The sequence below is a fragment of the Toxotes jaculatrix genome, chromosome 12 (genome assembly GCF_017976425.1).
Source record: "Toxotes jaculatrix isolate fToxJac2 chromosome 12, fToxJac2.pri, whole genome shotgun sequence".
Lineage (NCBI taxonomy): Eukaryota > Metazoa > Chordata > Actinopteri > Toxotidae > Toxotes > Toxotes jaculatrix.
In genome coordinates, this window is record NC_054405.1 from 12,023,791 (window position 1) to 12,049,010 (window position 25,220).

Below are 25,220 nucleotides of genomic sequence, written 5' to 3' on the forward strand. Positions count from 1 at the left end.
AGCAGTTTCGTAGTTATTGTTAAGATTATTGTTAAAGTCCATAGGTCGTCTGTGCCAGTATAGACTCATTTTTTAGAGGAGGACAGTCTCTTTGGTTGTATACTCAAGGATGCATATTAACAAATGGGAGTGTGTGGCCAGTGCAATGTATGTGCTAGTCTACTGATCCACAGCTGGTGGCAGCAACACGCAAACAAAGGATGCTAATGCACCCGCAAAGGCAGTGAAGAAGAAGACTGCTAGTAAGCAAACATGGATGAGAACAATGCAGGATTTAAAACATTCAAAAAAATCTACGTTCTACAAGTATTTTAAAATGATTTACGCTTATGCCCAATGTTTTGTTTTTGTTTTTGTTTTTTTAGTTCACTAGTTCACTGCAATGACGATGAACTTTGAGTTTCACCAGTGAATCACAATGAGAAACTGTCTCCCCATGAGTAGTTGTCTGAAAACCTCATTTTGCCAGAACATGACTACTTGCACTTGTGATAGCTGACTATTAATACCATTAAGCAATATTTTCCAAAATATGTCTTGTATGTCTTCATGCAGGCTCTGGACTTGTGGTGGTGCATTAATTAACAGTTGGTTGTTTTGTCAAATAAGTGAGTCTTTCTGGCATGAAAAATTCATTGAGGAAGAAGTGGCACTTGATTATGGTGTTGCCTTCAAACTAAAATACCTTGTAAAAGATTTTAAACGTTAGAAATTACTGACATGGTGTGAGCTGTGTCTGTCCTCATGCTGAACCTTAAACTTCAGTGGGGGAGTATGGGAGTAGTGTTTTCAGAGCTTGACTCATTTTAGGAACTATAGGTCAGAATATCTTGACCTCAGCTGCTTCAACTGCGACTCTGAGCTCAGGCACTGCTTGTTTTCCACCTTCACCTGCTCTAGTCACGCTTAATTACCTGGATCAGGTGTGTTCAGCCAATCAAGGTCTCATCATGTGTGGGCAGAGTACAGACAGATGGAAAGTTTGATGCAGTGTTTGGTTTCTCCAGAACAAGAAGGGCACGCCAATGATTCACTACAGGCTTTACTGTGTCCACCCTCCCTGTCCCGTATGTTTTACTGGTAGGGAGTGAACATGGTGTTTGTAGATCTGTAGGGATACGCAAGCACAAAAAGGAGGCGGTGGCACACGAACTCATATTCATTTCTTCTGTGCAGGGAGTCCTGAGGCTGCCGCCGCCTGGTGGCCACACACAGGAAACCGGAGAGAGGGAGAGAGAGAGAGGAGAGAGAAGAGAGAGAGAGAGAGAGAGGAGGCGCACAGAGCCCAGAGCATGTCGCCTCCTGTTGCTGCGCCTCACTGTGGGATCTGCTGTCGACCTTTCAGACTGTACACATGAACGCAGAAAGCTCTTTTTACGCGTTTACTCGCTATGTGCGACCCGGAGGCTCGGCGGAGTGAACCAGCACGGCGTCTGTTCTGAGTCCGGAGGGGGAAAACCAGGATCGTCTCTGCGGGGATTTTTTTTTCTTTTTCTTTTTTCTTTTCTTTTTTTTTTTTTGGGACACAACTTAGCAGAGAAGTCGCTTGCTGCTGTTGCTTCCGCTGGAGGTGGTTTGTTCGGAGCTGTGTGCGGCAGAGAAAGTGTGAAGCAAGTGTCAGAAAGAGAGCAACAGATGTTTTTCGTGGATATGCGGCCGGCTGAGGAATGAGAGCAGCGGCGAGGCACCGGCGGCCCTTCCAGCGGTTCTGCTGCTGTGGAGTCGGGCTGGTCGCCGTCATTTGGCTCACACAGGTTATCCAGGCACCAGGTGAGACCTTAATATAGACATACGGGCTGCGTGCGCCTGCGTGCGTGTCCAGTAATTATAATCCTATGGATATTCTTATGTTTACAGGAAAATATATCAAGATTTGAAAAAAGACTATAAATTATAGTACGCTTCCTCATCATATTAATCACTGTTTGAATTTATATGAATTTATAAACCATTGGATGTGTGTTTGCTCTGAAGAATGAGAAGTGCAGCCACATTTTAGGCTGAAACAACTATAATATTTAATCTCCCACGAGAAGATGATATCATAAAAGATGATAGATGATTAACTGACAGTGTATGGTGACAGTAAAGAGAAACCAAAGAACAAATTAAAAAATATTAAAAATATATATATATAGTTTACCCTTACACAGTCTAAAAATAGATCCCTATAAAACTATTATTGGTCTTAATAAAGAGCTTCATTAAATAACCTTTGTTAAACTAGTGGAAAATTCACCTCAATCTATGTATACAGAGCACAACATGTATTGTCAACATGCTTTGTCTTCATTTGGAGCAAAGCTCCAGTATGCTTCACTTCTTATCCATGGAAGTCTTCTTTTATATAGATCTAAATATGAATATAAATGGTGCAGAAGTGCCCAGATTCTCCATCAAAATGTGTTCATAGAATTAAAATACAGATAAGCAGGTGCACATGTTCAATTCTCCAGCAATGTGTCATTTTTAAAGCAAAGCTTTGTCTTCAAAGTGACAAACAGTGCTGCACATCAGACACCTGAAGCCCTGCTTTAAATATTTAAATATAAGTTCATTATTTTCTGAGTCCCAGCTTCGGTCCCTCTGGCTGTGATTTCTCTTCTATCCACGCTGCAGGAATGTGACAGTTTGCTGATTACATAAAGCAGACACCATTTGTGGCATGTGCAAATCCAATTGTTGGGGATAAGTTGAGTTATAGGTTGCTGCAGATTCACCAGGCACTCATTCACCTCAGAAGAAATCCTGTATGTGACTGGGGCCTGATAAGGATTCATTTTTGTGGACATATTTGCCTTTTCCCTAAATAGACTGCTCGCCCTTTTAATTTCTGCTTTTTCCCAGGCTGTCACTGTAGCTAAGAATACATCTTTCATTCCGCTAGATAAATTGTTGTTCAATATAGACAAATAATATCTAAATGGATTTGATTTATCTTGAATTGTTTACAGTAACTGTCATTCCATTTATAACATACACATGTGATTGACATAATCCTGACTTCCTGACCCCCCCCCCACCCCCCCCCCACCCCCACGGTCTGATTGCTCATCCATCCCCACTGTAAGATTAACTTGACACAGTAAGAATAATACAGCTATAAAAGGACATAAAGTGTAGTTCATGTCACATGAATCGTTGGATTTTGTTGCAGTTCATGTGTACATTGACCCTTCGTAAAATCATCAGCCTCAGTGTCATTATGCACCATTCGTTGCTCTTGTCTTGCAGCAGATGCATGAGCAAGTAATTTTAAAAAAATGGAATCTGAGTTAGATACTTCAGTGTCTCATCCAGCAGTAGTGCACCTAAAGGCATCACCCCACCCACCCCCTCCCACCCCTCCAAGCTCATTATCCTCTCATCACCTTTGCTGATGTGTTCACACACTGTCACTCACACTCCTCAGCAGCTTCAGCACCAACGTTTTCCCTTGTGATCCTGCGTGCATTATAAAGATATGAATGAGTGAACTTTTTGTTCCATCAGGAGTGTCTGATTCACGTTAAGGTTTCATCCTGGTACTGCATGCCGTCCTTCGTTGAAGAGTGTCCTGGTGAATGAGCCGTGTCATTAATATTTATACTTCACCTTTAAATTATGAGTGTGCCATCAACCAGAAGAGGTTTTTTGAACTGAGACCAAGGCCGCTCAACTTAAACCACATAAAAGCACAGGGCAGAGCATGTGGTCTGCTGTGTGTAACGACGAGAGGCAGGTTACGCTCACAATACTTGGAAAATATTACACATAGTGTAGCATCCTGAATACCACTGCTTGTATGACCATTTATGGATGTGCTGATCCAACACTTGGTATCAATATCGGTCTGATTGTGTTAAACATTGGACTGGATTTCAGGAAAATAAGTTGCAATCCAATACAAACTATTTAAAAGTATAAACAAACTCGATTTAAAAAAAAAAAAAAAAAAAGTGCCACACAAGGAATTATGACAAAGCTGTATGAAGATCTATAAGGAACTCCTTACACACAGCAACAGAGCAAAGCTGATAATGAAGAAATCTTATGATTTATTTATTTATTTGTTTGTTCTTCTACAAACAAAGCTTGGAACCGGAAAAATGTTGCAATCACGTGAAAGTAATACACGCAGTGGCTTTAGAGAAGGAAAAAAAATGTGCTGGATCTCTGTTGGCGTACACAAAATGCTGTGGTATCAGTTTTGGTTTCAGAATAAATACAATGTTGAATCAAGCCATAGAAGCCATTCCCAAAAGGGGAAATTGTCACAATTGAACAGAGAAATGAGAACCGTCCAAATAAAGCAGAACATAGGGATAACCCCAACCTGAAGCCACTATGAACAGGTTAGATTAATTTACATATTTATTAGAGAAATTGTTTTAAGTATTTGCACTAATTGGTTTTCCAGTTTGATCCATATTGGGGTTTTTTCTTTTTTGGGGGGGTGGGGTTTGAACTTGGTTTTGTCTACGCTCAGATATTTCTATAACTGTGGATTAGATCCTATTTAAGGTCAAATCAAATGTTCATCAGCTCTCTGTTTACTGCAACATGACACTCGCTAAATGTTCGGTCTGAATGTCAGAGCGGAGATTTGCAGGACTACACTGTAATCCACATGGAAACAGAGGTCAGAGTGTTGCTTAGAGAAGACAGATATGGTTTTTTAAAGTATTATCTAAAGATTCAGGTTTCAGATGCAGCCACGGTTGCCTGCATTGCCACTATTGAGGATTTCACAGTCAGAGGCATTTGCTGCCACAGACTGCAGTCTTGCCCCGTAGAGGCGGTGAACCTGTTTGAGGTAGGAACTGAGGAAGCCGGTCTGTCCAGTCAATGTGTGATTGATGGGATCAGATGTCTTGTTTCTGCTAAAGAAGGAGGGAACGGCTTGTCTTTCCTGAATGGAGCTGCTGATGATAGTGTACGGCTTTGGACTTAAATAGGTGCTATTTAATGATGTGCGGCAGTTACACCATTCAGTCCATGTGTTGCTACAAGATGAATTCATTGGATTTTGACTTTACTTTGCCGCCGTAAGACTAAAAATAAAAACCGTGAACAAATGGCACTATGTGAACATTTGAGAGTCTGTGACACAGAGCTTCAGCTCAGAGGTTCGCCACAGCTCGTCTTATTATAGCTACAGATGTGTAGAGGGATGAATTATGATTTACGTTATTTACACTTATTTACGCTGACCTTTCTGCTTTCAACCAGTGTGTTTATGTTGAAGAATGTGGCAGCAGGATTAAGATATTTCCATACAAACACCATATTTCATGTCTCATCAGCTTTCATCACTGATCCTGCTGTAACCTCTTTATGTTTACATTTTAGGCCTTTTTGCAGACAGGAACAATCACTGTAACATTAAATTTAGCTTAAACACCCCGGATCAGCAAAATTACATGCAAGTTCTAGGTCAGAGGTCGGAGTCGGAGTGAAGGCAGCGTTGCTAAGTGTATTGAATGTGTGAGGTTGTGATCTTTATGTCCACTATAAAACTTTTTGTAAGTATAGGGATGTTTTTTTTTTTTTTTTTAACAACAGATTTGGGCCACCAGAACTCACCTGTCTGTGTGTCTGTGCTGCTCAGGCTGCTGCTGACAGGAAATGAAATGTTGCCTGACATTAAACAAATCACTTGGACAAGCTGTGGCTAATTTACTTTATAAATAACATTCATGTCTTAATGAGCCGTATAGAGTAAGAACTTGATCCACTCATGGAGAGAAGGAGGGAGGGAGGTATTAAATAGGAAATATTTATCCAACTAATTTCAACTTTTCAACACTTTTTTTTTTTTTTAAAGAACCTAATGTCTGAATTCGCTTTGGGAGGCATTTTTACCTCAAATTAAACATAAAATCAACTGATGTTAATTTTGTCCAGTGGAGACGTTTTCAATCCTGTACATACACAAATCTACACCCATGCCTGGAAAGAAATCACAGAGTCTAACTTTTTCTTTTTGAATTTACAATTTCAAGCGTAGCTATAGTCAGATAAGCCTAAAGTTAAGCCTTTTAATAGAATGTTTTTGACCTAACTACAAGTGATTTGTGCTGCATTTTTTTCCTCCCTTTCTTTCTCAGTATTAAGGCTGCAACTTAGTTATTTTTATTAAAGGATCATTTTCTTAGATTCTTGATTTTGTCTATAAATTGTCAGAAAATAGTGAAAAATGCCCATCACAAGTTCCAGTATGATGTCTTCCCATTGCTTTTTGTTTAACGTTTAAGTTTCGAGACGAGACAAGATCTGGTTTAGGTATTGGAGACTTCTCCCAGTCATGAGTGTGAAAATGGTGCAGAGCCATCTGTGGCAGAAACCCATTTGAATTTCATACGAGTTGAGCTCCTCTTGATGCCTCAACATGAAAGCCTTCACGCCTCCTCTCAGCCACGACCGCTGCCCTCGTGAAATAGGCTCATTGAGCTTTACGGTACAAAGGGACACTACAGCGCCTGGCAATCACGAAATTCATCAGACACAGACACCAAGCCGCTTCATAAATAAAAGGGCCGTGTGTAATCCACAGCGTAATAACCATCTCACTATGTTCTCGGCCCTCGATGGAAAGATCTCTGTAAGTGGCTGTGGAGGATATGTGTTTTTTTTTTCCTGTAGGAGAGATGATGAGACAGATCTATCTGTGAGGATTCCTCGGTTGTCACCCTAGGAAAGCCATAAAAACTGAAACCCACACAGAGATTAGCTATTGAGGAATGAAATACAGGGCTGAAATACACACACCATAAAGATTTCAGTGCTGATGGCTCTGGACAGCTGACGGCGGCATGGAGTGAATTACTGAACATACTGTTATCTCCCAGAGACAGAAACATGAAACTACAGTCTGTCAGTCCTCACTTGACTCAAGAATAACTCTAGAGACAATTACTAGATGGGGAGGGGAAAAAAGGGGCAATAACATTTCTTGGATGATGTTATACAAGTGGATGTTTTATAAAATTCAAAACCCAAACTAATAAAACAAGAAACTGAGATCGTTTGGTTATTGTAGTTCAGACAGAGCTTCTTTGAGAAAACCGTCAATTTTCCTGCACTAAATCAAAGAAAAGCTGAAATTGTTAGTTGATTAATGGAACAGTTGATCAAAAGAAAATTAATTTACCATTTGAATCAAATAACTCGGTTTTACTCTGTTGATCAGACAAAACAAGCAGGACATTGCCTTGAGCTCTTGGGGATTGTGGTGGGCTGATTTTTTATATTAGTGGCTGCATTATTTTCAGTTTAATTTCATATAAGAAAAGAACAGAAATATCAGTGACTGAAACGATTAATTGATTTATTAAAGTGGAATATATATCTATTAGTCTCTGTCCTAGGTCAAAGCACAAAGGTTAGTAGAGTGTCCGAAGTCTTTTCAGTGTATCGGGCTGGTTCTGCACTAAAAACATCTCTGGTGTTGTTTTGTAACAGAGGCAGAGTCTTCTGGGTTTCGGCCAGGCGTGAACGGCGGGACGCTGCAATGGACTCGTAGGCTGATGCAGGAGAAGTCAGACAACCAGAGCCTGGATCAGCCCCGAGCAGGTGAGTCACTCTGCTTTAAGCTGGAGGGATGCCGTCTGTTCCTCCCAGGACAGACCAGCAAACTCCCCCAGACTGTCTGCAGCACTTATCATTCAGTGTAGGGGTGGGAAGTGTGGTTAATATCTTCTATAAACATGTATGTAATATTACATCACAATGCCGATATGTATTGTGATATTTTATATTTTCTCAAAACTGATAAAACTGACACAACCACATTGGAATATCTGACCTTTTTTTTGTACTTATCCTGTGAATTAAATACATGTATATGTTGTCATATTGCACATGCCTGATTCATGTTATGATATTTGGACTTAAACACACTTAACAAGACTTACATGGTGTGCATCATGTTGGTGAGTGAGTTCATTTGATAGAGTGTATTTAGCAATGTCATTTTTCTGCCATGTGTTTTATACGTGCGTGTGTGGGGTATGTGCAGGTAAACAGGGAAGGCGGAGTGTACTGGAGATTTCTGCCTCTCCCCCTGCAGGTGAACTGAAAGGTCATGCGGACCAAGCATTGTGTTAGTTGTCAGGAGTGAGCGTCAAGCTCGTGCACTGAAGTACCCGAGAAGACAGACGGAGCACATAAGAGGAGGCTGCCAGAGCGAAAAGTCAGATTAGGTTTTCTGAGGAGGTTGTTTTTAGCAAGCACTGAGTTTCTTTCCTTTGCTTTGGGCAGATTCGAACTGCTCTTTGTGAAATTACCACTGAGAGAGACATGCAGCCAATCGACAGCTATAATCAGACCTGTGTTTCTCTGGTTCCCAGGCTGATTAGCCGGGTTGGCTGACACGAGCTGCATTCATCACAGCTGACAGTTTTATTATTAAAAATTCAGAACGGAGAGGAAACCTCTTTATTGTTGTGTGGGGAGAATAGCACGGAGTTGATAAAATAACACGGCTGCACAAAGAAAAATCTTTTTCCTTACTGACAGAATACAATTCTGTATCTGCAGATCATTTGCATTTACTCTGTGTGCTGTGCTAATATTAGGCTGCCAGTCACAATGTTGTATTGTATGCAAACTGCAGGGTTATTGTTGAAGCCTGAGCACAAAATTTCAGCCTGATTATCACAGAAATTTATGCAAATCATCTTATGCGGATAATATACCGTGCAAATAACCTGTTAGGACCACACTCCTATATGCCACCAAAGTGTAATCCGCCTACTGGGGGTGTGTAACCTAAACAAAAAAAGAACACTCACACACAATGAATAATTTGAAGCTTTTTAAAAATCGATTTGAGTGACACTTGCCTGACTGCTCCCTCTGCAAACAAAGATGTGAGCACGTCGCAGTGAAATACGCAGTGGAAGTCGTCACAAAGCACAAAGTCTGAGACACTTTTCACATTCATCTCACTTGTCACAGCAGTTGGTTACAGATCGTCGTGTCGGGGCATCCTAATGTATTCACAAAAGGTTTACATAATGTGCACTGCCACAGCATGGATGTTCTTCTTTATGTAAGTAAGGTTTGATTTAAGATAATTTTGCTAAATACTGAGTCAAGACATTTGTTTATTTTAGACGTCTGCCCGTAGGACCACAGATGTCAGTTTTAATTTTACTCATCGTTTTATCACCAGTCCTCGACTCAAAGCCATTTTAAGCTTAAAACCACTCCAGCTTCTGATGAATCTGGTCTGGATAGGTAATTCCACTCAAGCTCAGTGACATTACAAATAATTTATTGGTTGTATTTTTGGAGAGCTTATGTTTGAGAGGTGCATGAATGTGGACTCATCAGGGACAATTTGATCTGGCACTTGCAGTAAATTCACACAATACAGGCACCTCACTGTCCCGCTGTCTGTCACACATCCTCATCTGTGATATTAGATCAGAGGGTGTTTTTTTTTTTTCCATTTCCACACTTGGGAGAGAAAATAATCAGACTCAGTGTATTTCTCCACCAGTGCTCCATTTGCTCCGTACGGCCATTTGTGTTTTGCTACCTGGTAACACACTTAACCTTTATTGAGTTCCTGGTTGCAAACAGATCTCCCTCGTTATCTCTTACAAAGACACAACCGTACAGCGGGTAGATACTTCATTGTGGTAATACACTGGAGACAAGCAGGCGAACAAAAGGCTGAACAGGTAGTATAAGACACAGCAGTGAGCGCGGCTCCAGGCTCAGGTTGCCGCCCTCTTCCTCAGCAGGCCGTCTGACAGTGATTGCATAATCTGTAGTGTGATTAAAAAGCCTGCCCTGGACCTCGGGGGATATTATCTTGGGGATTGCACAGTAACGTCCAGCCCCAGGCTCTCTTTCTCTCTTTTCATCCCTCCACTGCTTAACAAGATGGAGACGGTGTGATCCGCCTTCAGCTGACAAGCCTCGGAGACCGTTGTTGCTAGGCAACTGAATGCTAAATTTTGAAACCCAGACAATTCTGTCTTTCAAGCATTAAAAGTGCAAAGCAAAGAACTAAAAATAGACCGCAAGGAGATGAAGGAGGGGGTGAATGAATCCAAATAATGTAAATGAAGTAAATGGCTCATAGTGTGTGTGTGTGTGTGAGTAAGTGAGTGTGTGTTGCTGAGGCTTGTTATGTTGTTTATTTTGGCGAAGGATAGTCAGCTCAGAATAGCATTTTTCCACAGCCATGTTTTCTGTTTTTTTTTGGGGGGGGGGGCGCGTTGAGAAGCATTGAGAACGAGACGTTGGCAGATAATCTAACGCAAATTGTCTTCAAATGGTCTTTGGCTTTTATCAGGACAGCCAGATCGTGGATGCCACACAAGGCAAACAGCAGTTAATGCCACCATCATTTATAGTCATGTGAAGTTTTGGAAAATTTGAACCAGCTATGGTTGGACCCTGCTCACTCCCTTTTGCTTTCTGCTCACCAGAAATGAGTCAACATTTAAGGAATAAAAGGCAGAGGTTAAGACCGAGTGTGAGCTTTATCTTCAAACTTGATGTTTTGCTGTTTCCTCTGACTTTACGTTTTAATTCCTCGCTCACCAAGCTGATGATGGATGGTGTTGTTTGATTAGGCGGAGCTACCCTTCAAGCTGTTTTTTTTCCCCTCAGTTCTTTCACAACGGTGTAACACGATGTTTAGTGTTTTTATTGATAGGCGAGGTGGTTGGTGCGGGTTTGAAGCCCTGCTGTCGTTTCATCGGCGTCGTATTCAAACTGCCTCAAAGGAAAGCAAATCAAAGAACAAATGCATAATTGAATTTACATTACACACCTGGATGAAATATTTATTTTTTGATTCCTCATGAAAAATGCAGCTGTGTTGCAGATGTCTGTGTGTATGCGTGTGTGTGGTTACACTACCTGCGCTGGTTTGGTTGGAGCATGATACGACTTTACTCAGTGTGCCAGTCGATACCGTAGCTTGACTCCAGGACACCCTGCAGACTTTCAGATCAATAGCACTATTCTGTACCGCCCACTGCCGCTGTCATTCAGCTACACTGAAGCCTCCTGCAGCAGATTGACTCATATCAGAACTGGTTTCACTTAGTGGAGATTTCACTTCTAATGCCCTCTGAAGAATTTGTCTAGCATTGACTTTATACTTGAAGATCTAATCTGTTGCACAGGCGTTATTGGTCTGCACTCAGGGGGAAAAAAAAACATGAAAAATTATCTGTCATCTGGACTCTATGCAGCACTCTGCAACCATAACAGTACAACGTAAACAGATTTCAGTTACCAAAAAAAAAGACAGAAAGCTGCACCCTTTTTAATAGAAGTAATATCAACGCTCCTTAGAATTAAGACTAAAATTGTTGTCTCTCATTGCTAAATTTCATGCACTTAACAGCGGAAAGCCAGTTTATTTAATTCAGTTTTACAAAGGGTGAAGTTTGTTTAATACTTTGGATTGTAACAGTTGATTGCTAATGGAACTAAAAGCAGTCCCAGCATTTTTCACCAAAGGATGGTCCAATTCAGAGACGATCACTGACCCAGTGTTCTGCTCATCTTTTAAATACATTTTGGTTTGTGAACTTGAATAAATCACTGTCTTAATCAATAATTGAATCTTAAACACACAGAAACACATTTTCAAAAGATAATATAAAAATCTTTATTTTTCTAAAAGCTGTTTGGTTATTCTTCTGTTTGGTCTGTGGGCAGGTTTTGGGCATGCACTTACTGCTGACGCAGTTTCTCACTTCGTGTACTGCCTCACTGCTGACAGGATGAAAATGCTGCAGAAAGTTTGACGAAATCATCACACAACCTCAATATCTTGTTAAATTAAGTGATCTGTTTTATAGTATAATTATCTATACAGACTTACTGATGGACTAGAAGTTGGTCACATTAAAGTAATAACTTAGGATCTTTTTCATTCAATAAATGATTCACTTTTCCTTTTTTTGGGGTGAAAAAATGAAAACATAGTTTTGCGACAGTAAAATTTCACATTTGCCCTCAGTCTGCTTCCTACTGCACAGGAAGTGCTGTGCTTTAACAGGAGCCACAGCAGCGTTTTTAGTGGAATAAATATGTGCGAAGGTTGAGGAAACATAATGGAGCTGTTTACACTTGTGGATTATCTTTTTAAGAGTACTTCAGCTTGTGTAGGCATGAAACAAAGATATGCGAACTGCAGCAAGGACTGTGGCAGACAGAACTAGATCAGAGGTGAACGAGATGTGGGAGCAGTTTGCGATTCTGGCAGTGAAAAAGATGAAGTGATGTTAGAGGTCTGAGTGACTTGAATGGTCACAGCCGTAACCGCACATCAGCGCCTCAGCCCAAATCTCTCCTGAACTCAGCGAGTCTCAGTGCTCGACCTCTGATTGCAGCATAGCTGATTTTTATCGAGCTGATGGCACATCTGGCTTAAATCCCTGATTTGGGAAGTAGCAGATGTGCGATCGTCTTTGACGCGGGTGTTTCAGTTTGTGGTCTTGTGTTGTGAAACCACGGTGTAAGACTCTTGGCAAAGCACATTCCTGTCCAACAGCCTTCAGTAAACCAGTACACTGTTTCTGTCTCTGTGTATCTCTGTGCCGTTCTTCCCCCTCCCTCACTCTCTCCTGAGGGTTTGTAAGGAAAAATAAATATTTTTAGACATTACGGTCCAGAGCTGCTGTCACTTCTCTTTTTTTTTCATTTTTCATAAACCCTGACCATGGGAAACACATATTCACCTCCCCCCTTTCTCACTGTTCATGCAGTCGCCTTGCCTTTGGCTTCCTACTGCCACCCATCAAAAAAAAAAAAAAAAAAAAAAAAAGCTGCCCCCAGGGGAGAAGGTCGCCATAGCAACTGCCTTCACCAGAGCAACTCCTCAAAGTGTCCATCTGAGCTGAATGTTGCAGCCCTGCGCTTCCACCTACAGCATAACCTGGGAGTTTATGTTTTGGAGCAGAAAGGAGACTGGAAGTCTTCCAGGACTGTTTGACAGGACGCAGAGAGCAGGAGAAGAAAGGTGAAAGAAATAAAGCCAGAGAGAGAGCACAGATGCCCAACAGCCGATCAGCTCCACAGGCCGCCTCAGAAGACGCGTGCAGTGCAGCTTCGCCTTCAGCCTCACGTCTCGTGCAATAAGATGACAGAAAGTTTACATGCTAAGCCTGGATGATTTAGTGGACGAGCCCTGCCCTGCAATAACAGCTGGCACACAGAGGAAAAAATGCTTTTTCCTCAGTCCTGTAAGGGAGCAGAACACAGAGACGCAGCCCTGCCAACCTTCACAAACTCACTTCAACTCCAGGCCTTGAAAATGGATGCACAAGAATCAGTTTGGGGGCACAGTGAGCAGACAGACAGGCAGCAGCGCTGCTCTCCGGCACACGCACAAATGTGTAAATATTAGTGGACAAACATTTACATTTTCTGACTGAACATGGCCAAATTATTGTCCCCCCCTCCCCAGGACCATATGGCCTCCTCCTCCCTGACACTACAGTGTCAAAGATCAGATCTCATATTCCTCATCACAAGGGACCCAATCTTAATCCATGTAGCCTGTTGTTCGGTTTCCATGCAGCCGCGGTGCAGCGTGCAGCGTGACAGCTGCACTGTGCTTATTGTGTGCTTGTCGACCCACTGTTGTCTCACAGCAGAAGAGCTATAAATAGCTCCATGCTCCCCCGTAGTTTAAATTCATCCAGCTCGGCTCAGAGTTGTAAATTGGAGCTGCACCAGGCTCTCGAGGCTCCTTTTGGTAACATCTAGGGAACAGAGGCATGCTAAGCTGTCATCAACAGTTTTCTTTTTCTTTTACACTCGAGGAAGGACAGGAAGCAGCTGCCACTTTCACTTCCACCTCACTTCCTGTCTCTTGAGTGCAAGACGAACACTGCCTCTACGAGATGTTGTCAAGGGGAGAATATGTAAATACGTAAAGTGTGTAATCTATTCCATAAATTTAAGAGAGACTTGAGAGTCGTGTCACAGACCATTGTATTCTGTAAATTTATGTCAAATAGTATTTAGGTTGTTTTATTTATTATTATTTTCTTTGCAGCTTCCTGAAGAGCTTAGCTTCGGAAAAAAAACAAAGTATTTTAAAAGATAAACTTGCGTGTCATCCCCACAGCTATCCATGAGTTTCCGGAGGACATCTTTACCAAGGAGCAGAGGAAGAAGGGGGCTGTGTGTCTGCACGCACTCTGTGTGAGTATTTCACACAATATCGCCTGATATATATATATATATATTTTTTTTTTTCTCATCATTTATGTCCTCGACTCCTGTGTCCCCTCTGCTTTCTTACCTGTGCTCAACTACTCTACAGGCCATCTACATGTTCTACGCTCTGGCCATCGTCTGTGATGACTACTTTGTCCCTTCCCTTGAGAAAATATCTGAGGTGAGAAAAAACAGCAGCAACCTGCCTTCAGACAAATTAACAGATTATTATCTAATCAATATTATTTTATTCTGGTATTATTATTTATTTATTTTTTTATCTTTCAGAATCTGCATCTCAGTGAAGATGTGGCTGGGGCGACATTTATGGCTGCAGGAAGCTCTGCTCCAGAGCTCTTCACCTCTCTCATTGGTTAGTAGCTCAGCCAGTGTAGACCGAGTAACATTTGTGGCAGCTTTGAGAGAGCCTGTGAAAATTCATTTTCACTTATTAACAGCATATAAAGAAAGAAATGCTGGACTTTCAGGTTGTATTCCCAGGCTCTGCAGTGTCACAGTCATCCAGTAGATGTCAGCAGTCTAATTTAAATTAACTTGCACAACTCTCTTACTCTCTTGATTCTCATCAGTGTTTGACACGAACAGCATAAATAATGGCCCTCCCTATTTTCAGGTCTCAATTTAAAAATCTCAGCCTCCCAATTTCAGACCTGTCAATAAATGCTGTCAGACTTTAATTTGGAAGTCAAATTTATTTGTGAATTATTCCAAATGTCACAAAATGCTTCAAACCAGGGACGACCAACAAATTAGGCACGTAGAAAATCACAACACAGGGTGTGTGTGTGTCTGTGCGTGTTTTTGTAAGTGCCAGGCAGCTTTACAACAGCCCACAGAAGCTGATAGGCGATGACAGACTGCAGGGATTTTTATCTAATCTGAAACCAAACAAAGCCAGATACTGAATGGACACATTTGATCTTCCTCTCCTCACGTCCCTCCATGTCTCCCTCCCTCAGGTGTTTTCATCACTAAAGGAGACGTTGGAGTCGGCACGATCGTGGGCTCTGCTGTCTTTAACATCCTGGTCATCATCGGCCTGAGCGGGATCTTTGCAGGCCAGGTAGAGAAAAGACTTATGAAACGTTTACCAACATCTGACGTGTATTTTTTTTTTTCACTGAGAATGAACACGTTAACATTTACAACTTTTCTCCACAGACAGTGAACTTGACGTGGTGGTCTCTTTTTAGAGATTCCACCTACTACATCCTCTCTGTGCTGACTCTCATCATGGTGAGAAGTGCTTCTCAACAAAAGAATCCATCTGTGTTAAGCTTTTACTCTTCCACATTGTGCTTTAAAGAACTTTTTTTGTTCCCTCTCTAGGTTATCTATGATGCCAAAGTTGTCTGGTGAGTCTTAAGCTTTTTAGCTATGTTGTCTTAAATAAATGTTGTTGTAGGAATTGCTTGAGTTCCAGCATGAGGCAGTGTTTTACACTGTTGTCACAGAAACAGGCTGCACAGATGTCTTTTTAACTCACATTTACGTCACTGGCACACTGACAGGAATGATTGACAGGTCAAAGAAATGTACCTTTAGTCTCTCTCTGTAAGGCTCATTTACAACAGCAAACTCCCAATTATACCACTCCATTAAAAATGGATTGAATATATTCGCCTCTCTGAATTACTCTGTATCACTGCTGACAGAACAATTGGTCCTCATCATCATGTGATCACAGCCCCACAGTATTTATCTGCATTCATACGACACAGATCTGCAAATTCATCTCCTTCCCCTCGTGCTCTAATTGATGTCACAACCTCTTCCTCAAATGACTGTTACTACAATCAAGAAGATGGTGGGTGTCAACAGGTTCAACAGTTGGTGATTGTGGGGAAAGTTAAATCGATTTGGTGCCTGATTTGTTCTCGACAAATAACTGAATATGTATTTTTCCAGTCAGCCACCGCTCATTTCAGAGTCAGCAGAAGTGACGAGGAAAATCTGCTGCAGAGTGATTTTCATTTGTCTAATTTGCGTGGAGGGAGGTGTATGTCATCAGTGGCAGCCACTTCACACCCGATCGGGTGATTTTTGGAGCTCAGCTGGTAGATTGATTTGGAAATAGGTGTTAGATTGATTTCTGTTATGTAGCTTTTCACTTGTCAGCAGGCTCGTTTAGTGCTTTTGATGCCTTCTTCGCTTCTAAGCTGTCCTGAATGTTTTCTATTCTGTCAACCTGAGGCCTTTTGTTTGTATGTGTCAGTGGTTTTAATGGAAGAGTAGATTTAGTCATGGACTTAATGTCAGCTGTATCAGTGCTTTCATCAGTGATATATAGCAGACTGTTATTGAATCGCAGTGTGCCGAGCCAACCTCTGAATACACTGTGGTAGATTTGTGTTTCAGCTGACTTTGCCAACTCAGTGCATGCTCAGAATATCTGAGATACACTACCGGTCAAAAGTTGTAGAACACTTCTGTTTTTCCTTACATCCAGTGCAGCAGGAAATTTGTAAGTTAACCGACGTCCTAATCCCTGAAAAAGGTCTGTTTTCTATAAAGTTTTTGATGAGCTAAACTCGAAAAATGGGGCTGCTCTATAAAGACTGGTGATGTTTGAGTCTTCATGTGTGCAGCAGGGGTCATTTCGTGTCTGACCAGGCTTAGTGGAACAGCTGTTTGCCTGAGTTCTGTTTGGGTGTTTGTTGGAGAAGATTTTCAGGAGTACACAGTCGTGTTTATTCACCGCTTCTGTTATCTGTTACTGTGACCTTAGTGCTGTATATGTATCTGATTTGGATAAACATGACTAAACTCTCCTAAAAGCAATTTGTAAACTCGGACTCCACCTTCAAGTATTTTCTCTGCAATGTTAAATGTTCATGACTAAATATGATGATGATCCAAGTTAAAGTTCACAAGAGAAACATTTTGAGTTACAGGAACAATTTATTCAGAGTTTAACATTCAAAACTTCATCAGGGCTGTGTGTGTGTGTGTGCTATGATGAGATCTGATTGACAATACACATAACATAAGCAAACAACCACACAACTGTCATCACATTTTGATTTAAGTATTGCCAAATTGTGAGTGGAGCATGGAAATACATTACATTTTTTCCAGCTTAGCCCTTTCCACTTCAAACCAGTGATAAAAAACAAAATGCAGAAATCTCTGTCTATATTTTGTCAGAAAATAGTGTGTGTAAGATATTATAATCTTTTTTCTTTCAAAAATCTTTCTTATAGAAGTGCAGAGATAATAAAAATAAGACAAACTATGCTCCATAACTCATATCATAAACACCAATTATGTAGCTTTGTTGTATGTGAGACTAGACTAACACAAATCTGCTCCTTGCTGTGTAGGTGGGAGTCCTTGCTCCTCATGACAATGTATGGAATCTACATTATAATCATGAAGTAAGTTTACCAAAAGACCGGACTTCCTCATTAGTCATCAAGCCTCCACTGTGGATGTAAATAAACAGTATCTGTTTGGTTGCAGGTTCAACTCCCAGATTCTGGCGTTTGTGATGCGTCAGCTGCGAAGCTTCAGGCCGTGCTGCCTCGGATCAGAGGATCACAGGGAGGATAAGATAGGAGAGGATGCCTCCGCTTGCAACACCTCCATGGTGCTGCTCAACAAAGGTCAGAAGATGTTGCAGCTCAGGTTGATCAACATGTCTGCAGCGTTTTTTTGTTCGTTTTCTGTTGACGGGGATCTCAAAAAGTGTGTAAAATGTAAATAGTGTTGTTTCTTCTCTTTCTTAGGCCAAGCCCAGGATCCACCACCAGTCATTATGGTGGATGAGCTTCTCATCCTCAACCCTCACAAGCTGTCCTTCTCTGAGGCCAGCCTGCGCATCATGATCACCCCTCACTTCTCCCCCCGCACCAGGCTCTCCATGGCAGGACGCATGCTTATCAGTGAGGTATGTGACGCACATATCACATACTATAATACAAACAGCCTGGAGCTGTTCAACAAAAACATCATCACTTTTTGGCAGAGACAGAGGCTGATCCGGACTTCGAAGAACCAGCGGGACGGTGAGGCTGGCCCCGGGTCAAGAGGTGGGTCAACAAGCAACAGCCTGAAGAGGTCCGGCTCCTGCAGTCTTGAGAATGGAGGAGGGAGACCCGGGATGGGAGACGCAGAGTTAGGAGACAAGCCAGGGGTCGAGGTGTGCCAGCCAGAGGAGGAGGAAGAGGATGAGGATGGGATTTTCAGCCCTGTGCGCATACCAGGTGAGGAAGGTCCAGCACCAGGTGTTTAACAGCCTCAAATAAAAGTAAGATTAAAGCTGCAGCTTGTTTCTTTTGATGGGCTAAGTTCACTCATTAGAAATTCTAAATTCTAATTTCTAAATGGTTCAGTCAGTTAAAGAAGCTTGTGGATGTTTAACAGTTTTAGAATCTCTTAAACCAGAACGCGGTAACATGGAAGAATTTCATGTTACTGATTTAAAGGACATGAAAGATTTCTTTGGTGACCAAACTCTAATGACCCATTAATCAACAATTTGACGAATGATTTTAACAGTTATGTCTGTTTCAAGCTGCCGGAAGCTTGAAGCCTGAGATATTTGATGTTGTTTCTATTCCTTGGCTGATTAAATTCTTGGTCCTGATAGATCTGACTCCCTGCTCCTCACAGGTGGCTGCTGCGCACGGGTAAAGTGGGTGATCACGTGGCCTCTAGGCCTCCTGCTCTACTGCACTGTGCCTAACTGCGTTCTGCCACGTTGGCACCGCTGGTTCATGGTCACCTTTGTGGCCTCTACCCTGTGGATCGCCGTCTTCTCCTACCTCATGGTGTGGATGGTAAGGAGGCACTGTTGACGTATAGTGAACTCTAATCCGGAAACAACCACAAATGAAAACCTACAAAAATTATGAAAAACTGCTGTTGTTTTTACAGCAACACAGAGTGATTATTTGAGCATCTGCAACATTTGTGTACATTGCAGATAATGAATTGTGAAAAGGTGAAAACACACAGTACAAGCCACACAAAATCACTTATGCAATGCTAATCCTAATGTTTCTATCAGGTCACCATCATCAGCTTCACACTAGACATCCCAGACTACATCATGGGCATAACCTTCCTGGCAGCAGGGACCAGCGTGCCAGACTGCATGGCAAGTCTGATTGTAGCTCGACAAGGTAACAAAAAAACAACTTGTTATTCTGAGTCTCCAGCTCCAATTATTTTGCTTTTCCTGTCTTTGTGGTGCAAGTGCTTCAGTTCAGCATTTTTCTGTCACTTTTCCCGTCTCTTTTCAGGCATGGGGGACATGGCAGTGTCTAACTCCATAGGCAGCAATATCTTTGACATCCTGCTGGGTTTGGGTTTCCCCTGGGCTTTGCGTACCCTTGTGGTGGAGCACGGATCATCAGTATGCGCACACTTTACCTCCCTACAATACCAATCGTTTCTTTCTCCTGTCTGTGATTTCCCTGGGTTATCGGTGATGTCTTCAACTGTATGAGTGAGCTATTAAATTCTGGGGTCTCGCTTCTGTTAGATGTCATAACACTGTGACACTTACTGTTTCTCCTACAGGTCTCCATAAATAATAAAGGACTGGTGTATTCTGTCGTCCTCCTGCTGGCGTCTGTGTTTCTGACAGTGAGTGAACACAGCATACCAAACATTGCACAGCTGTTTTCATGTCTGCCTGGATGAAACAGTACATGAAATAAGTTTAGGATTAGTTTAGGATTTTAAGTTTGGGTCAAGAGATTGTGGACAGTTTGATGTCAAGGCTGTGCCGATCATCTCTCAGCTAATTTTATCATTCAAATCTGCATGAAAATATGTCCTGAAAGGGAATTTCAGCTGACATTCAACTGAACATTTAAAAAATGCAAAGTTTCCCTGCATGTTTCCCAGGTTACTAGTTAAAGTGAAATGGAAGAAGCAGAAACAGTTTCTAAAATGGTATCTCTTGTATCTTAGTTCTTAAATGGAATTAAAATAATTTAAACCCTACTATTAGAAGCTTTATATTTTCACGTTTGCAGGATTATTTTTCTACATCTTGAGCTTTGTGGATATATTGCGAGAGCCAATATCCATCCATCCATTTTCAACCGCTTAATCTGTCAGGGTCGCAGGGAAGCTGGAGCCTATCCCAGCTGACTATGGGCGAGAGGCGGGGTACAGAGCCAATATAATCAGCCAATTTTAGTTCATCACAGAAATATTACTGTCGTCCTCTAACAAGTATTAGTTTCAGCTGTAAAGTATCTCGCTCACTATGCGTTTTGATCAGTTATTAATGAAGCATATTTAAGGCTGCATTAACTAACAGTCTGTTGAAGTTGTCACTCATAATGATAAACTCACAGATAATTATCACACAACTGTTGTATGACCCACAGTTTTCATTAGCTTTGTTTCTAGTTGCAGCTTTTTTCGACAACAAACGAACAAACAGACCGATGAAGCATCTTGTATTATTTTAGTAGACAACTGTTGTAGCATACTCTCTAAGTTTATATGATGATACTGTGTTTACAGGCTGTTGCACTGCCCCCATGGATTTTTATCAAAATTGTTTGTTAATTAAAAAAAAAAAAAAATCACAAAGAGAGTAAGACTTTTTTTTTACCCCCAAATTTTGAATATCGAGTAATATCTCATACTGCCCATTGTAAATTAAACTGTGTTCCAGGTGAATCTTTTTTGGCTTGTCCTCACCACTGTCTCTTTGCTTGCAGGTGATGAGTGTTCATCTGAACCACTGGAGGCTGGATCGCCGGCTGGGTCTGGGTTTGATGTTTCTCTATGCCATCTTCCTGCTCTGCTCCATCCTCTTCGGGCAGATGTGAGGCCTTAAGGTCAAAGGTCAACCCTGTCAGACAACATGCTGAGTACCTACCTTTCTACCACCACATCCTCTTTCCTGAAGCCAAACAAAAAAAAAAAAAAGAGTGACAGCACTGTTGTGTTCCTTGTGAGAGTTTCTGTGCACAAGGATTTGCTAGGGTGATGCCGTACACATGCAACTACACAAACACACAATGAAGTCTTTTATCAGTAGCACAGTTGTTTTTTCCTCCTTCTCGTACAGTGCAGTGTTTGAAAGCAGTCAGTCTTTTATGTATCAAATCGGGTGACAAAAAAATACTGAATGACATGGCAGATGGAAGCGGCAGGATTGTTGAGCCTTTAGTTACAGTATGAAACGGGAACAACAAAAACAAACAAAGAAAACAATTTGTTCTGATCCTCATTAGCTAGGATTTTGCGCTGTGTTGTGGCTGTGTAACGGCTGACTAATATTTTGATATAATTAATAACGCAACTGAGCTAAAATTTCAGTTCCATCCCGTAAAAACTGTGACATTACATGGCAACATTTGTTGCCAAAAGCATCAATCCCGCTAAAACTCGACCTAGCTATCTTACCAGCCAGCTAACTAGCACACTACAAATCTAAACCGCTTTTGCTTGATAATTGCTTTTTGAATAAATTGTGCTATCACTATTTCATTAAAGCAATAAGCCACTAGAAGTAACACACATTCACAAACGTAGATTATGCACTTCACGTTTATTGTTAATTTCCTGTGTAGTGAGCGTAAATGGAAAAAGGCTTAATGACACAAAGGTCTCGTTCTCTCGTCACTGGAGCTCTTTTCCTCCAAGTCTACTGTTCAGTTTATTTATTTATATTTTTAATGTTCATGTTCTGAATGCTGCTGAGGCCAAGCAAATAATTTACAGGGTTGTTAGCTCTGGCTTTATTAACAACACAGCAAATAAAAGTCATTTCTTGTAGAGAATAAGTTGTATTAGCCTGCATCTTCTCTGCCGCTGTATCCTTATATTGCCTCCTTAGGATTGGTCAGTAGCAAATGTTTTTAGAGACAGAAATAAAACCGTTTGAGCAGGGTACGAAGAGACAGCTGCAGTTACAATTTGCTGCAGGTGAAAGTGAGACGACCCAGTAAAACACCCTACCTGGCTACAGTTTAGAACAAATTGTCCTCAATATAAGTCAGGGACCAGGATGTATGAAAAGAGGCTGAACTTCACAGGTGGCTGTGGTAACTTTTATTTAACTCAATAAACAGCTTAAGGAGAAATGAAAGATGAAGCATTTTTTCTCTGCTGATTTCACAGAAAAAAAAGTGGTACTTTAATCTGCCATGTCATGACCAGATTAATTGAATTGTCCTTTGGCCTTAGGTTTGAATACCCTTGTATGTTCTGAATGTACACCCTAGCTGACTTTACCATTAGTGTGGACATATTTACATGCATTCAAATGTAGCAGGCGGCACTGAATTACAGCAAAAGACCTCTGAGCAGACAGTGAGGTACTTTAGTCCTACAACTAAGGACACCTTGTACTTGTCAGACAACTTTTAGAATAGAAACATTGATATGAAAATGCACATTATTGTGACAATACTTTGACGATTTTGCCTCACTACTTATAAGCAAGTATTGGTACAGCTAAATGTACGTAAAACGATTAACCTAGTGTTGCAGTATTTTTAGAGGTCTTATTACTATGAAATCTAATATATAATGTACTTCTATGAGTGTCACAAAACTTTGATGACTTTGAGTGCAGGTTAGTTGTAATTCTTCACGTTTAGGTACGACAATCGATGTTTGTATTGTTTTCTTGTACATTTTATGAGATTATTTCACTTTGGTGGAACATTTTTACAGTGAGCACAAACGCTGATCAGGACAGATGCAGAACAATATATACTCATACATATACACATATATATACTGTGTGTGTGTGAGCATGTGTGTTATGGCAAATAATGCTGCATATTCCGTATTCATATGTACCAGCTGCTCTTCTGTCCTGTAGGAAAACAGACCAATCTGGATTCATTCCCATAATACATAGATTTTTTTTTTTTTAAGTTTTTTTATTTTGAGGACATGTAGTCAGTTTTTGGTATTTACTGTTATTGAACCCGTGAATTCAAGATATATGTTCCACCAAAGGGATGAGGATTTTGGTCATTTTTTTTTTTCAAATGGCTGTATAATTATTATCATTGTCTACTTGACGATACTTTTTACTGTTTGTAAATGTTAAATAATTGACATAGTTTTACAATAATGAATGTCTGACAGAGACTAGTTTTGTGGTGTTTTTGATATTTTTTAAAAAGAAAGTACATAATGTAAGCCTACTTGTGAATTATTATAACAGAATGAATGCATATTTTGTCACTTTGTTTAGTGGAATATGTAGGCTGTAACGTCAGACTAGCACTCCGTTTGTAATGAATACAGTTGCAGTTGTGTCTTTTCATCTTCAAATCTTTTCAGCTCTAAGATTTTCTTTTATTTCAGTATTGATTCATTGACGTACTCAACTTCATTTCATGCAAGGAAACAGAAAATTAGACCCCCATTTCCAGGTTGAAAGTAAGTAGAAGAAAGCAAAATTATTTTTTAAAATGTTTCAAAGAGCAGCTTGAATATTCAAATTTGTGAGTGTATGAGCAGCTAATCTGAGTTTTTCTTGTTTCAGTAGCCGAAATCAGTTTTTCACTTCAAACTGACAGTTTACTAAAATCATTCACCCCTTTTTACTGGAGAAATACCGCGTAATTTAAATGACAGTAAGTATTCACCCCTTTTCCCACTAAATTGTCTCAAAAACATTTAAGTCTTTCATCTATTATTCATACTTTTAGCAACAGTTTAAAAGTGTAGTTACATTTTGTCACATCTGCTCAAATGTTATGCCAAGAGTTTTGATAACAGATCTCATCAGTTCATCTTAATGGGGTTTTAGGGTGATGGATGACTTTTAAAATGTCAGAGCAAAAAAAAAGAAAGTGTGATAGTTATCCTGTAAATGTCTGTCAAGGTTTGAGAAATAGTTTGCGCGTAGAGTTTTTGCATGTCATTCACCGTTGACTAAAAACTCTTGGTCAAAGCTGAAATGACAAGGTGATTAATTGTTTAGTTGATCAACAGAAAATTACTTGATGTAATCAATTATTTGTTCAAGTCATTTATCAAGCAAAAATGTCAAACGTTCACAGGACAAAGCTACAGGATTTGGTGCTTCTCTCTTTGAGATTGTGACCACATCAGGTAATTTATGGACTAAAAGATTAATTAATTGGAAATATAATTACAGATTAAAATGTAATGAAAATAATCATTAGTTCCTTACTTTTAATTTGGCATTTTTAGGGATTGTTTTTTTTTTCATTACCTAAGGGAGAAACTGTATTTTCATATCCTCACCATCTCCATTTTTGTTAAACATCCTCAACGACCTCAACCATCACAACTCATTGTATTTTACCAAGTGACAACTCCCAGCAGTATTTTCACTCAGCTGCTCGGAGTCTCTGCTGAAAGCTCTTGTATTCAGATCTAGTAATAATTTCAATACGCTAGTCATGGCTAACGGAAGACACAACAGCATAAAACCAAACATTTGAACTCTAGTACTTGTTGTGGTTTCACAGCACCCAGAGGATGTTCTGTCTTATTCTGCTGAGACGTTGGAGGTAGAAGATATTTTAGAGCTAAAACTTAGTGCTTTAGAGGTCGTATTGGATCATAGAAGACTGTTGTATCTTGAGTGCAATAAAAAAAATGTGCAATAACAATTCATGTCTTTCCCCTGTTATTTTCTGTAGGTAGCAGTGCTAGTGAATGGATGGAGGTGGAGCTGTAGGCTCTCAGTGCTGCTGAATGATTAGAAAGAGTCCATTTAGTGCTTGACTGCCATCTAATGGAGTAAGACACAAAGAACACACACACATTTTTAATTTGCTTTTTTTCCCTACCCTGTCTTTACTGCAGCATATCACACAGTGTAATTCTCACAATAACATTTGTAGCTCACTGAATCCACAAATGTTATTCACGGGGTTTCTTTAGATCATTTTATATCATTGTCTTCTTGTTTTGGTGTGTGTGTGAGGCCAAACTGCAGGTGAATTTAATACTGCTCTTCTCCTATTTAATCAAGAACAACACTGTTACAGTGAAACATGGACAAACATTTGAACTTGAAAATGTTCCTGTTGTAAAGTTAACTACAG

At 40.5% G+C, this 25,220-nt stretch overlaps 1 protein-coding gene across 3 annotated transcripts; it reads left to right on the forward strand.

The window, feature by feature from the left end:
* Window positions 1-1,245: 1,245 nt before the first annotated feature.
* LOC121190784 (sodium/potassium/calcium exchanger 3) lies at window positions 1,246-24,776 on the forward strand. Of its 3 annotated transcripts, XR_005895009.1 has the most exons (18): window positions 1,246-1,770; window positions 7,444-7,554; window positions 14,093-14,169; window positions 14,291-14,365; window positions 14,473-14,557; window positions 15,165-15,268; window positions 15,367-15,441; window positions 15,535-15,560; window positions 17,529-17,582; window positions 17,668-17,810; window positions 17,934-18,094; window positions 18,173-18,410; window positions 18,820-18,986; window positions 19,217-19,331; window positions 19,452-19,564; window positions 19,732-19,797; window positions 20,892-23,577; window positions 23,684-24,776. XR_005895009.1 is itself a non-coding variant. In XM_041051782.1 (17 exons), exons 1-17 carry the CDS (start codon window positions 1,668-1,670, stop codon window positions 21,000-21,002), a joined length of 1,824 nt encoding a protein of 607 aa, XP_040907716.1. In that variant the 5' UTR covers window positions 1,246-1,667; the 3' UTR covers window positions 21,003-24,776. The 3 variants fall into 3 exon arrangements, 2 of the variants coding, with proteins under 2 accessions (XP_040907716.1, XP_040907717.1); XM_041051782.1 differs by having other exon boundaries at window positions 20,892-24,776; XM_041051783.1 differs by lacking the exons at window positions 1,246-1,770; window positions 7,444-7,554 and adding an exon at window positions 13,845-13,899 and having other exon boundaries at window positions 20,892-24,776.
* The last annotated feature ends 444 nt before the right edge of the window (window positions 24,777-25,220 follow it).